Source organism: Egretta garzetta, unplaced genomic scaffold, assembly GCF_000687185.1.
Source record: "Egretta garzetta isolate BGI_Z169 unplaced genomic scaffold, ASM68718v1 scaffold41, whole genome shotgun sequence".
NCBI lineage: Eukaryota > Metazoa > Chordata > Aves > Pelecaniformes > Ardeidae > Egretta > Egretta garzetta.
Window position 1 is genome coordinate 2,378,088 of NW_009258755.1, and position 15,955 is coordinate 2,394,042.

The 15,955-nt window shown below is 41.9% G+C and overlaps 1 protein-coding gene across 1 annotated transcript in view; it reads left to right on the forward strand.

The window, feature by feature from the left end:
• The first annotated feature begins 6,685 nt into the window (after positions 1–6,685).
• Positions 6,686–15,955, forward strand: part of CSGALNACT1 (chondroitin sulfate N-acetylgalactosaminyltransferase 1) — a 14,781-nt gene continuing 5,511 nt past the window's right edge. The window contains exons 1-2 of the mRNA XM_009649201.2: positions 6,686–7,449; positions 14,628–14,844. Coding sequence (XP_009647496.1) covers positions 6,816–7,449; positions 14,628–14,844 — 851 coding nt within the window. The 5' untranslated portion in view covers positions 6,686–6,815. The remainder of the gene's footprint in view (positions 7,450–14,627; positions 14,845–15,955) is intronic.

Consider the following 15,955-nt stretch of genomic DNA (forward strand, 5'->3'; position numbering starts at 1 on the left):
ATGGATAAGCAAAATTTCTCCTGTTATTTGTTTTAATTGTGAAATACTAAAGGATTTTGTGTTCTATCCGTCTTATTATGCTGACTCTCTCAGCCATTTCAGAAGCTGGTATAGCTTGGTGTTATGTTTAAACTGAGTTTAGTCTTTCTGGAAGCTCTCTATATGCAGAGCAGTTCTTGAAGTAGATCTTAAAATGAAGTAAGTTAGGGTAGTATCTTTTAGCCATTCCCTGGCTGTAGCTTATCCTTGTTTTGTTAGCTAGTTCCCTTCAAAAAGAAACCTTCTCAGTTAGCATGCTGTTGTTATCCTTGATGTTGTACAGGGCTGTTGCAACGTCATGTGATAGGAATAAAATGCTCCTCTCTGATACATCTGCAAAACTGAGATGGCACTCACCTAAATGAAATTAAATTGAAGGCTGTGTTCAGAAGGTGCTGGTCTTCCAGCTAAGTTGGACATCTCAGCTGTCCAGCCCAACCATTAATTTTTAGGACTGGCAACTATGATAGTTTGTTAATTTGCTCCTAAAAGACCAGGCTGAACTCCAGGTCAACTCAGATGCATGTTTTTCATCTCCATTTTAGAAAAGTTCAAAACCCTTTTGGAGCAACTGGATTCCTAAAACTTCAGGTCAGAGCTTGCTAATGAGAAATGGTCCTTTAGAGAAAAGCATCGTTGTTTCTTTCCTGTGGTACAGAGTAGGTCCTTTTCAGTCACAGCATCTTTGAAGCAGCAGTGCATTGTTGTCATCTCGTCTCTGTGTTTTCTCTTTGGAGCTCGACAGGGCATGCAACTGTCACATTGCCTGCTGGAGGATAAACAGTGTGGTGGAAACTTCCAGGAAAGTCCTGTAAAGGCTTTTGGAAGTGTCCTATAGTACCCCCAACTAATAATTGTACAAAGGATGTGTGGGTTTGTGTACCTACAAGTATATGTGTTTAGCAGAGAGGGGTAGTGTTGTGGTTGTAAGGTGGAAATCTGAGTGTCTCGTACAAAAATAACATTCCCTAATACAGACTCCTGCAATTGCTTGTTATTGATCTGTGGAAAACTGCCAAGTCTTTCACAGATAACATTGTTCTGGGGGAGAGAAAGCAGTTCTGGGAGTGTTGTTGCCATTACTTAAAGTAATAGTTCTTTTTTATAATAAACAACGACATTATTGGTGTGTGGAGATAATTTTAGATGTTACATTGGTTCTTTTCAGATGTAGTTAGAACTTAATGTTTAACTTTCGCGGCTGTTACTTTAAAACTAGTTTCATTTACAGTGGAGAGTGGAAAGCAATGGTACTTTCACTCCTGCATTTGGATCCACGTTGACACACCCCCACATAGAATGTGTATGCACTGGGAGGACAGAATTATTGCTGGATTTCTACCGTAATAGAAGTAATGACTACTGTAAAAGCTGAAACAACCCTGGCATGTTTACTGCATATAACAGCAGAAGGCCTTCAGGGTGCATCTTGACTTCTCTTCTGGACTGTCTTTGGGAAAGTCACCTTCATGAGCATTGAGACCATGTGTAAATCGATGGTCTAACGCAAGTACACATGGGCCACAGAATTTAGCTGAAGTGGCGTGGCAGACCATGCTGTTAAGTAAAGTTACTGATTTACCTTGATAAGAGGGAACCAATTAAATTAGCAGCACTGGGGTCCAGAGTACTAATGAAGGGAAAAGTTATAACTTCCGCATTGATTTTGTAACTTTCAGAGTGAGAAGCCTATAACAGTATCCTGAATGTAAAACCAGCCACTTCTCAGTTCCTTCACAAGAAAGAAACATAGTATTTCCAGGAACACTAATGCTTTGGAGGGTTCCTTGTTTTATTTAAGACTGCTTCTAATTGTTGTAACCTATTTGCAAGATTATCAGATTGTAATAGTTAATTATAGAGGGGAACAGTGTAATTGTCTTTCTGTGGGTAGGGTTAGATACCGAGACTGTTCTCTTTGAAAGTACATGTGGCAATGCAGGTAAGATTTTCCACTGAAGTTGAGTCTGGAATCAAAGATTAGGAAATTAGGATTTTTACAGTAAATTGTCTACTGTCGTCAAGTATTGGCATTTAGCATTTTGATTCTGGACACTATTTCTTAACAACCCTTTATTTCTGTTTCAAGTGCAGTATCAATTGCAAATCAGATGTTAGGATTTTAAGTGCTTTGTTTGGAATATATCAACCCAAGAGGGAGCAGTGGTGTGGTTTTATAACAGGGGGACTACAGAAGACTATGAAGGTGCACCCAGTCAGTTTGTCAGGCAGGTTCTTTTCTTTATTCAGCCTTTTGTTTAATTCATCCCTAGGCAGATGAACGGGGCTCAGAAGTAGTTGAGAAATCATGATTTGGCATTAAGGAGACATAATTTCTTTTTGCTTTCCCTCCACATGCACCTTAATCACTTTTGTGAGACTAGATTTTACTCCCTGTGACACGTCCCATTCTGCTGAGTGGTTTGAATTTCTGTTGGGGAGCTAAAGGGGCAAAATCTTGTCCCTAACATTTAAAACAGACTAATTTGTCAGCAGTGCTATGTGCAGTCCTTGTAATTACAAAGTTCAAGGCAAATGCCAAGTGGCTACAGAATGTTTTTTTTTTTTTTTTTTTTTTTGCAAGACATGTAAAGTCTGGGTGAAACATCTGTTTCCTCCTCCCCACAGCTCATTGTGGAGATTAATACGATTCTAGCAAAATCTCACTGCAATGTGTGCTGCTGTTCCATGAAGATGTTTCAAACACCCACATGAAAACTAATTGCGGCTTCTGCCATTCATTGCCTCTATTAAAAAAAAAAAAAAAAAAAAAGAAAAAAAAGGAATTTCAGAAAGGTTTGTGAGCTAAAATGGTAGTTGCAAGTCTGAGTTACACCTGCAATAGGAAGCTGTGGCAGAAGGTACTTGAAAACATGGAATTATTTGGCATTGCCAATGCCATATGTGCTGAGAGATCTCTGCCTCTGCAAACGTGAATGTTCTTTTGCCTTCCATTTCTGACCTCAACAAGAAGAGTAAGGAGAGCGTGGAGCTCAGAGGGGAGATATGTATACAGATACATTGTTTTGAGTCCCTTTCTTCTGCACAAATTCTCAGTTTGGTTTTTAGGAGTCAAAAATTCAGGCTTGAAATATGTTGTCTTTTCTGTGCAGGGGTAAATTTCCTGTCCAATAAAAATCCAGATGCTGGTGAGTAATGGTGGTGGGTGCATACCATCCAAAATTTCAAACCAACTAACTTTCTTAAGTTTTGTCACTCCCTATGATTGGGTGGAGCACCCTTCACTGTGCAGAGCCATTTACACAGTGCTTACAGTGATGACAGAACCTGTTTCTGTGTTTAGATCATTTTTGGGCCCCAGGCTCCTTGAAAGCAAGTGAAAAGCACCTCTGTGAGCTGGGCTGACCTCTGATTAGGCTAACAGGTCGAGCTGAGGTTGAAGATGGTTTTGCAAACAGAGGCTTTTTTAGAATTAATGTCCTCTTCCTTGGCTATCAGACTAACCACCGCATATTCGTTAAAGATTCTCTTTGCAAATAGGCTAATACTACTCGATGCAGCTGACTGCTGTGAAATACAGAGGTGTTCTTGTCAGTTCCTGGAAAAAACTGACATTTCAGTTTGCCTTCCCTTCATCTCAGGCTCTTTCAGTTGGTGTGAAACTGTGTAGGTCTGGTGAAATCAACAGAACGGTTGTTAGGAGGAGTTACCATCCTTAGCTTTCGGGTACTGTCTGTGCAGCTGAGATGCCTTTAGCCGTGACCACCTTCAGTGTTGACTTAAAGTAATCTGCTTTTTTTGGCACTGACGTGGATTGGGACTGCTTTCACAAGCATGCCCATGAGATAGTAGTACAGTAACAGCTGTATATTTAAATGTCAGTCACTGTAAGGCAATGCCACTGAAGCCACCCATACAGTTTAATAAGACAGATCTAGTAATACAAAACTAGTAATGAATACTTGTCAGATGCCTCCACTTGTGATGGTAAAATCTCCATGAAGAAGGTAGAAATCCCCATGGCCTGAATTTCTTGTTGTGAGAACGGTGGCTCAAAGGACAAAGTAACTCAGTTAATTTACTGTCCTGAAGTGTTTTTAAAGATGCATCTTTGATGGGTGAGATTACAAACCAGAAAACTAGATAGGAAAGGAAGAGTACCCTGCAGAGAGACCCGGTATGTTTTAGTGAAGATAGCTATATATACACACATATATTTTAAGGTCAACATTTGAAGAGCTCTTTACCCAAAAGTCGAATCTGTTGCTGCTTATAGAAATGAAATTGTGTGTTTATCTAAGCCATTGAGATGTAATTTCAGTTTATACCATGTTAGCACAACTAATCCTTTCAGTGATGTTCAGCTTCTGCCAATTCAGTCAATGGACTAATTGTGTGAAGTGAAGCATACAAGCACAGCAGTGTTTTATGTACTACATCTTACCACTTCCTGACCCTGTCTCACTGCACACTACCTTCTTGCAGTCTTCTAGCCAGATCTGTTGTAGAGTTAGAAATGCCCAGATTAATTTTCCCTGCTTTGACAAGCTCCTTTACATTGCAGGAGGCCAGCTTTTATAGTGCATCCATAGGAAGCGTCTCCACTACAGCCTTTCACCACATAGGAGACAGACTGAAGATGTAGGCAGCTGGCAAATGTGAAAGTAATGAAGAGGTGTTCTGAGGTTGACAGTGCTTTTTATAGTATGCGCATTTTCTGGGAAGGGCATAAGAAGGGAGATAAACAGGAGATGATTGTGGCAAGCTGAGAAGTAGCTGTAGCGGACCAAGATATTCCAAAGAGAAGATCACAGCAAAAAGGTAAGGGCGTCAACTTCATCCTATCCTTTTTCCTGCTGCTTGAATATTTTCTTCAACATCAACAATTCTTCCTTTGAAAATGCTGGCATTTTCTGGAGAATCCTATAAATATTGTAATAGCCATTCAGTATTACTTTGAGAAAAATACAGTAGTATTTTTATAGCTCACTCTAGCCCCCTCAATTCCTACTCTAAAAGTGTTTTTTTCTAGAAGCTCTGCAGACTGATAAAATATTGATAACAGTCCAAAGATCAGAAATACCTCTGCATAACTGCTGTATATAGAGTAATAGTCAGTGAAGACACGGTGGGGAAGTCATGAAGCAGTTGATAAAAAGTCCTACAGAAGACTTTGACTCGAGACTGGAAATAACTGAGAATAACTCTGAAACTCTTATTCTTAGATAAACTGTTTTTACTTAAGGGTCTGTCAGCAAGTATGTATGACTAAAAGGACTATGAATCCCGATTGTCAAAAGCAGTGACATAATGTCATGCATGCATCCAAGGGCAGAGCTGTCAAGGGGTTAATTTGATTGTGTTTGAGTCTAACAGTGCAGCATCACAGTGTAATCTAGGATGTTATTCAGCCTTGGCCTAAGTCTACTGTCAGCTGAGTAAATGATGACGCTCTTGCATCAGCATGGATTTGGGCCAAAACTGAGGGATTTTGAAAATCCCACTGGTAGTTTTCTCAGCATAATTGTTTTAATGTAGCTTACAGCTAGATCAATATTCATGTTCAGTCATCTAATTTTTCTTTCCTTTTTCTAAGTATACTTGAGGTAGTCTTACTAAAAATGATTAATGGTCACAGTTTTAACTTATTTTTAAAAATACCTAAGCCAGCTTTCCCTAAACCTTGTCTGTGGTCTTCACTCCTGGTCAGAGAGCATATGTGGAAAATATAGTAGTACTGTACATTGTTGCAAGACATTTTATAACATTATGAGAAACAGAAGAGAGCCTTAAAATGATAACATACTGTGTGATGAAGACCACCTCCTAGATGGAAACAAAGCTTCCCCTGATATTGAGTAAGTCTCGGTCTGAATGCTCCTGAAAAAATCCTATTCCTAGTTCTTTGGTTTTTACGAGAGTATCTGGTAGGATATGTCAAACAACATTAGTTGCAGCAACTGGCCTTGATAACAGCTTCTAGTTTCTTGGTTATCAAATTTCTGCTCCAGGTCAGGCTTCATATGTTCAAATGGGACCACATTTGCCACCTGGTGTTTTGGAAAAACATGCCTGGAGGCTGAAATACATGCAATAGCTATGGGACTGACTGCCTTCAGAATTCAAGCGCTCCAAGAGTTGGGAGTGCTTGGAGGGCCATCATTGCTTGGATGAACTGAGCACCTTAACATTTCACCAGAAAGTAATAGATGATGACTTCCTGATATTTCTAAAGCATGGCAGACTTCGAGGCCTGCACTAATTTTTCACTGGCAATGGGCCAAGTCATGTGTTAAAATTAAGCACACGTATGCAGGATTTCCCGCATAAGGGTCTTGGCACCTTTTGGGTCTTGACACCTTTTGGGTCTTGGCACCTTTTGGGTCTTAGCACAAACACTTCACAGCTCTGAGATCTTCCAGAGCAGTTGAGAAATGAGGTAAATTCTTAGAACACTCTCAGTGGCCTGGACTGAATGACCAAATTCTAATGTGCCTGAATGACTGTCCTTGTCATTTGTCTTTCAGGTCCTCAGGCTCCATCAGCCACCAGCTGATCACATTGCACCAGTGTGGGTGTTGCCATGAGGATCAGGAGGTGTCCTGTCTGCTTCGCAGCTTGTCTTTTGGTCCTGCTGGGTAAACGCCAGAGAGAGCCCAATACAGAGGCAGAGCACGTGTTTTAAGAGAGCTGACAGGCCAGTTCCTGTACATACATGCATCTGTGTAAGAGTACTCCAAGTCCAGGGGCCTCTGTGGCACTGTATGGATGTAAGAACTGTTGCATGTGGGGGGTTAGACTCTGCTTTTTGAGAGATGATGCTCCGACGAGGATTTGTTCTATTTCTCCCCCGACTTGTAGGCCTACTGGTGGTAGCCTGTTGCACAGTGTCTATTGTTTATATGTTGGCTTGCACACCCAGGGGTGACAACCAGCAGCTTGCCTTGCCCAGGGTACACAGTCCAACTGTGAAGGAGGGATATGAAGTCATTCTGCAAGAGCGAGAAGAGCAACACCACAACTACATCATCAGCTTGAAGAAACAAATTGCCCAGTTGAAGGCTGAGCTCCAGGGCAGGAGTGATCAGCTTAAGAACGTGCAGGACCAGTACCCAGAATCTTTGGACATTCGGCTTGACCACAGTAACCCGGAGAAGGCCCAGGCTAACCTGCTGGCTTTCCTCCGTTCCCAAATAGACAAAGCAGAAGTGCACAGTGGCATTAAACTGTCCACCGAGTATGCAGTCGTGCCCTTTGAGAGCTTTACCCTGCAGAAGGTGTACCAACTGGAGACAGGGCTGACGCGCCACCCAGAAGAGAAACCTGTAAGGAAGGATAAGCGAGAGGAGTTGATAGAGGTGATCGAGTTAGCTGTTGGGAGCTTGAACAATCCAGAAGGGGATGGCAATGCAAGACACCGTGCATACACAGCCTCCGACTTCATTGAAGGTTTGTATGCAGACAGCGGGTTAGAAGGTCCACATAGTGCTGGTGAGGGGTTCTGGTGTGACTGTGTTGCTGAGGGAGATGGGCGTTATCTCAGAGCAGAGGTGTCTGGGACAGTGTTAGTGCTGTGACTCACCGATGCTGTCTCAGGCACAACGGCCTTTCCAGAGTGCACAGCTTTGCCAGAGTCAGAGCGGTGAGACAGGTTTTGAGGACAGCAGCTGAGGAGCTCAGTAACTCAGCTGGTATCACCTATAACTTCAAATGACTAAGAAACCCTGTAAAGATTAAGCTATCTCCTATACTGGGAGTGGTGCACCTTAGCCCTTGGATTCTAAAATGAGCTAAGCGGTCTTTATCCTCACACATAATATTGAGGCAGTAAGTGTGGATTTTTAAAGTGCCACTTTTAACAGCAACCAATTTTAACTTCATGTCTTCTGTCACTAAAGCCGAAGTGTTTACTTGTTTCCAAGATTTCCTTGTGGTTGATATCTGTTTAGGTTAGCCCCTGCTGCACGGCAGCTCTGAATTAAAAGGGCAGGAACGTGTGCAGCAGAAACATGATGTAAGACAAGATTCCAAGGGCTCATGACTATTTCTAATTCAATAAGAAAGCTACGTTTTTACCTGTAATATGGCTGTCCCAGTTTCACTTCATAGGAACTGGCATGTTTCCTGATTGTTGTTCAGTCGCATTGTCTGCAAGTGAGATTTAATCCACAGCTGACCCAGCTGAATTTAGTATAGGAGGAAGAACTTATCTTCCTCATCTTCAGATGTTTGTGCTGCAGACTTAGCAGGCATATGAGTAAGACGCCTACCTTTCATGGAATGACTGCTCTAATGTGCTGAACACAAGCCCCCATGCTTATCCCAAATCACTAGTGATTTTGCTGTGGATTGTTTTCTTCATCTAATACTTATGAATAGAGCAGAGCAAAATGCATCCTACATGTCATGAGGACAAACTATTGCTGCTGTGCAATGGCCAGTTGTTCATTTCCTCACTCTGTATATATCTCTCTGGCGATCACGGTATCAAGAGAGAGTAGGTTCTTGAGGCCGTGCTGGGATATACTTACCAGTCAGGCAGATGCTTCCCACAGCAGGGACATGAGTTGTTCAGACTGTGGAGACCTTGTTGAGGCAGGTCCTGGCTCCTCTCTGGTCCAGGCACTTCCTCCACACCAGTCAAATTCCTCTTGCTCAGACATGGAACCAGGGTATGGACAGGGAACTGGGAAGTGCTGCTGGCTGCCAGCATTTGAATGCATCACGGAGCTATGAGCTTCCTGTCTCCCTTCTGTTTGTTGTTTGGTTTATCATGTCAAAATATATTTCTACTGTTTATTATAGGAGCTGAACAAGTATGTATGACTGTTTGGCACCAGCTTTTTTATGGGGAGGGAGTGAGGGGAAAGAAATTTCCTGCCATACACTGTTTAATATTCCATTAAAGTTATGCTTTTGCTTAGAGCCTGTCTTTATGCACAATCAAGGGTCTTTGCCTGGGTACCAGTGCTGTCCTTGGGGAACAAGGCAGAATCTGGTGTGCAGAAAGGCACGGGGAAGGGATGCACATTGCAGTGCTGGCTCTGTGGAGGTTCTTCATGCACTAGTGGCCTTGCTGGCTTTCACATTCCATAGTGAAATAATCTGGAGGGAGGAAGCCCTGCATGCAACTTGGAGCTCAAGAAACTAGAGCCCTGTGCGCAGCTTAGTCTGAGCTCAGGAAACCTTCCTAGTGTCCTGCAGGGCAGGCCCTTGCTTCTGTAGGTGCAAGGTAACAAATTCATTCTTACTCAGCAGTGCAAACCTATTTGTTAGCAAATGCAGGGATCCGTGCATCAGTCTGGAAACAGAGAGCTGACTTGCAGAAGATTTCCCTATGGAAGTCTCTGCCATCTCTTGACACTCTTTTTCCCCATCCTCCACATTCCAAGAATGGCAAAAAGTGCCGATCAAAGCACAAACAAATCCATTGCTCTGTATAACTTGAGCAGGAGAAGGGAGGACTGAGTTTTCTGTTCCAATTCTGCATTTCAAGTATGGTTTGGACTCAGAAGTTGTTTTGGAGACAGCGCTCTGCAGGTGCCGCTGCCTACACAAGAAGTTAGTAACAGGCTGGATTCCATGGCAGCTTCTGGCAGCTTCCTACCAATCCAGCAACACAGCAGTCGTGAGCAGTGTTACCCAGCCAGCAAAGCCAGATGTTTTCATTTTCTGGAGCTGCCCAGGGTAGCTGGAGCTTTCTGGGAGATGTGGCACAGGTCTGTACTGAAAGTAATGCCACTTAACCCTGTATGCATCTTTTATGTTAAAGGTGGGGCTACTGTCCTAGTCTTAAGGTTAAGCAGGTGGAGGGATGTGCTGAAATGAAACAGGTAATCAGGGTCAGAGACAGGATTCAAAACCTGAACTGCTGCTCTTGATGTGTGAGACTTGTGTCTTTGTTTCTGCCCTGTTCGGCGAAGCATTTGGCACCGTTTTTCATCAGGTGTGTTGCTGATCCCGAGCCTTACTAGCATCTAGAGTGGTGCAAGTTAATCTTGTTTGCTTGGGCCTCTTGTGTGGCTTTTTCTATTATTATGGGTCACATCTGGTACCTGCTATCACTTTTTCAGTACTAGTTCATTGCTAACATGCCAATAGGCAGGGTGGTGGTGTGGTGCAATAAATTTGATTAGGGTCTGTATGTCTTCCTCTCTTCTATTTTGTGCCTCTATTCTTGTCTTTGCAGAGGGAAAATGTTTCTTCAAACACTTCTGACACTTAAAGAGAAATGTTTTGTCTCTGTGGCTGGGATCTCTTAAAATAAGTGTTGCATCCTCTGCAGTTTCTAGACAGAACGACTTGTGCGTGGGAATTCGACTGTGACCCTAGTACCTTATATCTGAGCTAAACTCCTTCTCAGCAGATCGGCTGTTACATGAAATTTGGATAGGATTCTCAGACAGTTCTCCTTCCAGGAGTAATAGCTGACACGTGGTGGAATTTTCCATTTTTTCTTATTCAAACCACGAGAACCACACCTTCTCCCTAGGGCCTGAAACCTATCCATCTGGCTGCTGCTTTGCTCTGCTTCTCTCTTCACAGAGGCACTTGGGCTGTTCAGCTGCTATAATCCTCCCCTCTCCCCCTTATTCCTCCCGCTTCTATACCAAGTTCACTGGTTTTCTGCCGTGAGGAGTTAGTAAGAAACAACATGGAAAAGATCAGAAATTTCTGTGTATTATAACCAGGCAAAGGACTGCGCTCTTTCCAATAGAAAGCCAGTTGCTCAGTGGGCAGAATAATAGGTCTGGTCATTAATTTATGTAAATGGAAGCAGAGATGAATAGATTTGGAAGTCATTCATTTTCTTAAAGGTGGAGATAATAATTTGGAGACTGTGACAAGCCTGAGTGGTGTGTTCCATAAGTGAATGTAATCACTGTCTGGTGATACTCTTTCCCAAAGGGAACAGCTTCAGAAAATCCCTGGATTGCTTCAGAAATGCCCTGCCATGGCACTGTCAAATATGCTGTATCATAAGTTTTCCTACCTGAAGTGCGTGGCTGTCTAGTGACTGGAATTTTAAATAGGGTCTCGGAGACAAATGAAAAGAAGTAGCTTTGCTTTCTCAAATTGACAGCTACTGGCCATGGGCTACCTGATGCAGTTTTGCCCTGGAAGCTTACTGGGAGAAGGGATGATGCTCTTCCTCGAAGGATAAAGATGCTGTATTTTACTGCATGTGAAGTGGGAAGACCACCATAATATTGATTGAAAATGGGTACAATGAATGCTGATAAATCCTAATAGCAGTTCCTACAACATCTAACAGGATATAAGTAATGAGCATGGTTCCAGGGAGTGTTTCTATTGACACTGGAAGACCTGAAACTTATAGCCTGTGGAACTGAAGCTAAAACTGTCACCCACTCAACAGCATTTTGTTAAGGTTGCCTGGCTGTTCGCTAGTTATCAGTTCCATGCAGATCTCTGAAACTTGTTTGCCTGCCCTGCTGAATAGAGATCAAGTATTTTCCATTTCTTTAGAGAGCCCTGGGAGTTGCTGCTCCAAAGACTGGATATGACTGCTCTTTAGTCAGCTCTTCAGCCCTGGTCTTTTTTTGCTTCTCACTTGTCCTTTTCCTTCATTTTAGGGCCAGTCTCTCCGCTGACCCAAAGCTCCCGTTCACTTTTATAGGCTGGGTTTCCAAAGGCCTTGACTTTTCTCCCTGCCTCTGAAAGAAACAGTGCATATTCTGAAACATAGCTGCTGTAATAGAAGCAATAGATGATCAATTAACTTTCTTTTTATCCATAGTGAACATCTAGCCTTTCCAAGGTTTTAGTTTCAGGAGCAACCTTTTCAGAAAAAGGTTTTTTGTTTTACTTTTTTGAGACTACTTTTTTCTGCATCCTCATAGCTCATCTCCTAGAATTGAGGCTGCTTGATGCATCTTTCTGAATCACGTAAAAAGTCCTAATGACACAAATGAAGTAGTGCCTTCGGAAATGGAAAAATCTTGTGAAAGGCAGGATGTTCTGCTGGGTGAGCCCCCAGAGTGACTCAAGACATTCAGGCTCATTTCCAAGGCTCACTGCCTGACCTTGGGCAAATCACTTTGTTCTCTGCTTCTAAAAAGAAGGTACTTTAAAAAGGAAAGAAGATGCTTAAAAAGGAAAAAAAAATGGTTTAAATATGCATCAAGAATAACCATATTTAATTACATGCATTAAACTTGCATACAATTCTCTTCAAGATAAAATGCTAGGATTATAAATTCTTGGATTACCATTTTATGCAAGGGAACCTTGCCTTCACCTAAGCTGCTTGGTTTTAGCTGTAGTAGAAGTCTTCAACAAGTACAAAACTGCAGAGACAGAAGCAGCATCTGTCAATGTGTGTATAGCAATAGGAGAGACCCCTTGGGTCACAACATGATTCTGCTTTAAGGTGCTTCTTGCTTATTTGGCAAAGCTTCCTTTATTCCACAAATGTAGTACATATCGCTGGAGAAGTGGTATTTGTGGGGTTATTGTTTCTTGGCTGGGGTAAAGAGTATGTAGAAGCAAGGACTTTGAGAAGTTGCATGGTAGATGTTATTAAATTGGTTAATTTTATTTAGACCTTTGTTATTATGAAAAATGTCAGTTCACTATGTCCAACATGTGGAACAGTCCTATCTATTTCTCTCTAGAGAAAATCCAAATCAGATTTAATTAAGGTTTTTGTTCATCTTAATGTCAAAATTCTACCTTAACCTTCCACAACACAAACTTCCTTGGCAAGACCTGTGTTCAAAAACTGCCCAAGTAAATGAGTGCACCCAGCGACATACTTGGAACATCAGCAGGCTTTCTGTAAGAATAAAGGGGTGAGCAGAATTCTGAGGCACAGATTTCCATTCTCTGGCCGTCAGGAGGAGGAAATGCAGGGGCTATTAGCTCATTGTTCAGATGATCTCAGGTGCGGGTTCACGTTCAATAACAGAACTGTTCATGGTCTACACTGTGGGCAGACTATATAGAAAAAGCTAGGGGGAGTCAAGGGCACAGCTTTAAAAGATTAGCAGTAAAAGAATGATGGAGCTGCTATCTCACTAGATTCATCTGCTATGCTAGAGGGACGATTGGAACATTTGTTGAATCAGCTTATATTAAAAATAAAACTTGAAGTGAATAACAGATTAGTAAATCCTCATACAGTATTAACCAACCAAAGTGTTCATTAAGAATAAAACTCACAATGATAGTGAAGATAAGACAGTCCACAGAACTCTGGCCAGATAAAACTGCACCTCATTAATCTTTTGGATGTTCTGGACATACCAATGTAAAAGCTACAATACAAGATGAAGAGCTTATGTCACTTTGCTGTTCAAAGAAACCCTTGACCCAGACCTTCACAAGAAATGCCAGCAGAGCTGATGGTCTATGGGTTGGATGCATAGCAATGTTACACATCAGGGAATGACTAAGATTAGAAAAAAAAACCCCAGCATTATTTTGGTCAAGCTGTTCTTCATAACCAGATGGGGAGAAAAAATAACAGGAAACAAGTCAAGCAGAGGAGTTTTCTTCCAGACATGTTTTGCTTGTCTCTTGAGTTTATGCAAGAGAAAGAAGGCAATACAATTGTACTCTTCTACTGATGAAGCTGTTAGGATATTTACAGTGGCCTAACAAGTAGTTAGAATTAGTATTTAATTATTTCTTCTGAAATCTAATGGATCTAACTATGAAAAAGCTTTATTTCAATATGCACTGTATGGACTGAAGTGCCATTTAGAGCAGGTAAAATCTATAGACTTTTTGCCAACTTCATCTTGTTTAAGGTGTGGGCATAGTGTTTCAGTGGGGCATGACCAATACTTTTATAGTTCATGCCAGCCCTCAGCATGGGACCAATTTCGCCTGTCGACTATGTTAAAGGTTAATTTGATACAGGAAATACGTACATGCTTGTTTGAATTAAATACCCTTGGAGACTGTCTAATGCAGTCTACAGGATTGTGTCCTGGGTCTAGCCTCTGACAAACTCCATAGTGTCATCCTTGCTGACCGTTACTTGCCCAGGAGTGGGCATCATCGCCACAAAGAAAATAAAAGTTTCTTGAGAGCTGAGTAATAAGAGAGTTTTTTCCTGATGGGCAGTGGGTGAAGTCGATTGCTGCTGGGGCCTCGTTGCACAGTTTTACTAGGGGACTTTCCAGAGAACCTTCCAAAAAGGAAGTAATGAATGTGCTCATCAGGAAATTGCTTTTCTGGGAGGTGGCCTAATCACTCATTTTGAAGAGAGGCAGGCTGCCTCTAGCAGTCTCTCTGCATCACCATTACCATGCATGCCTGCAGTGTACAATTGGAGCAGTCTGAAAAATAAGGACAGTATGTCTGCTGTGTTATACTGAGTGCGAGCAATTGGTAACCTTCGGGGGTTTGTAACTCAGCCAAGCCTAGGAGTGTGCCTGTGAGAATACCAAATAACTCCTGCAACTCAGGGCTGTGTCCCTGCCAGAGTGACAGCCTTCTCCAAATGATGGTGGATTGCATACTGGTTTAAAAGTAAATGTCTGATGCCTCTGCTGCCTTTTCAGCTTAGGTGTAACATATGAAGACTACATCCTTTTTTTTCCCCTCCTAGGAGCCCAGCTTTAATCCAAAATCTCCTCTCTTTTGTTTTCACGCAGGGATCTACCGCACAGAAAAAGACAAAGGCACCTTGTATGAGCTGACTTTCAAAGGAGACACACAACATCAGTTCAAGAAGATTGTTTTATTCCGGCCATTTGGTCCTGTAATGAAAGTGAAAAATGAAAATGTCAATATGGCTGACACATTGATTAATGTCATTGTGCCATTGGCCAAAAGAGCCAGCAAATTTCGGCAATTCATGCAGAATTTCAGGTGGGTTTTCATTCCAGTGCTGCCTTTGCTTTTTCTTACTCGGAAAGTAAGATGCAATTTCAGGAGTTATCAAGGCCTCACTCAGTAAAAATCATGCTACTTTTATATAACACTTCGTTGTGTTACTAAGAAGTAATTTTTGAGATTATAGAGACTGAAAGACACTTGGCTGCTTAATGCATTATGATTAGCAGTAAAAGCAATTACAATACAGTCATCAGGGTTTCTGATTTGCATGTACCTGGCTTATGTGTCTCAAATCTGTTTTGCTGGGGTGCACGCGACTGTGGCAACATGAGAATTTCATGCCATTAGTTGTAAAGGAACATTTCTAAGGGACAAGGGAATTAGTGCTCCCAGACACTTTTCCAGGCCCTTCTAGAGAAAAGATTAAGGCAGTAAGAGGCAAGAAGGAAATGTATTTGAACTTTCAGGATAGTTACTTTTAAACTGCTTTTATTTTTCAGCACAGAGATGATATTTGGAGGGAGAATTTAACTGAGATGTAGCTTTAAACAGCTGCCCAGAAAAGACTGTGTTAGCAACAGATAACTGCCTCTTACAATGGGATTTGTGTTGCCTGATTACAGCCATCTAAAAATAGGCTCCTTGTCTAAATTAGCCATCTGATAGATACTTGTTTTTGGATGGGAGAAATCACCCTCTGGTCATGCTGATCTCTCTGCTGATTATAGATGAACTCTTGCTGACTAAACTTTGTGCAAGTGAGGCATGATGTCTAGCATTAGTTCGTATTGGTCCTACCCTTAGGCTACTGGCTTTATCTCTGGTTGATATGTAGATTTTTCATAAATGTTTCTCAACAAAATGCCAAAGATTTGAAGGCTAGAATATCTGTTACAAAAACACCAAGGTTAAGAGGTAGGGTATGTATAGCTTCTTTATAATCCCCCTTCTCATATTCTCCTAAGTGCTGGACTTACTGCCTTGCCTGATCATTCTTCCTGGGGCTGGATGGCCTGTTTTAACAGTGTCTTCCTATTAATATAACAAACACTGCTTAGAGAGTTTTTTCCTAATCTGCCTGAAAGATAGTCTTCTGTCCCATCTGACAGAGGCAGCAAGCCCCTTTGTCAGGACAAGGATATCT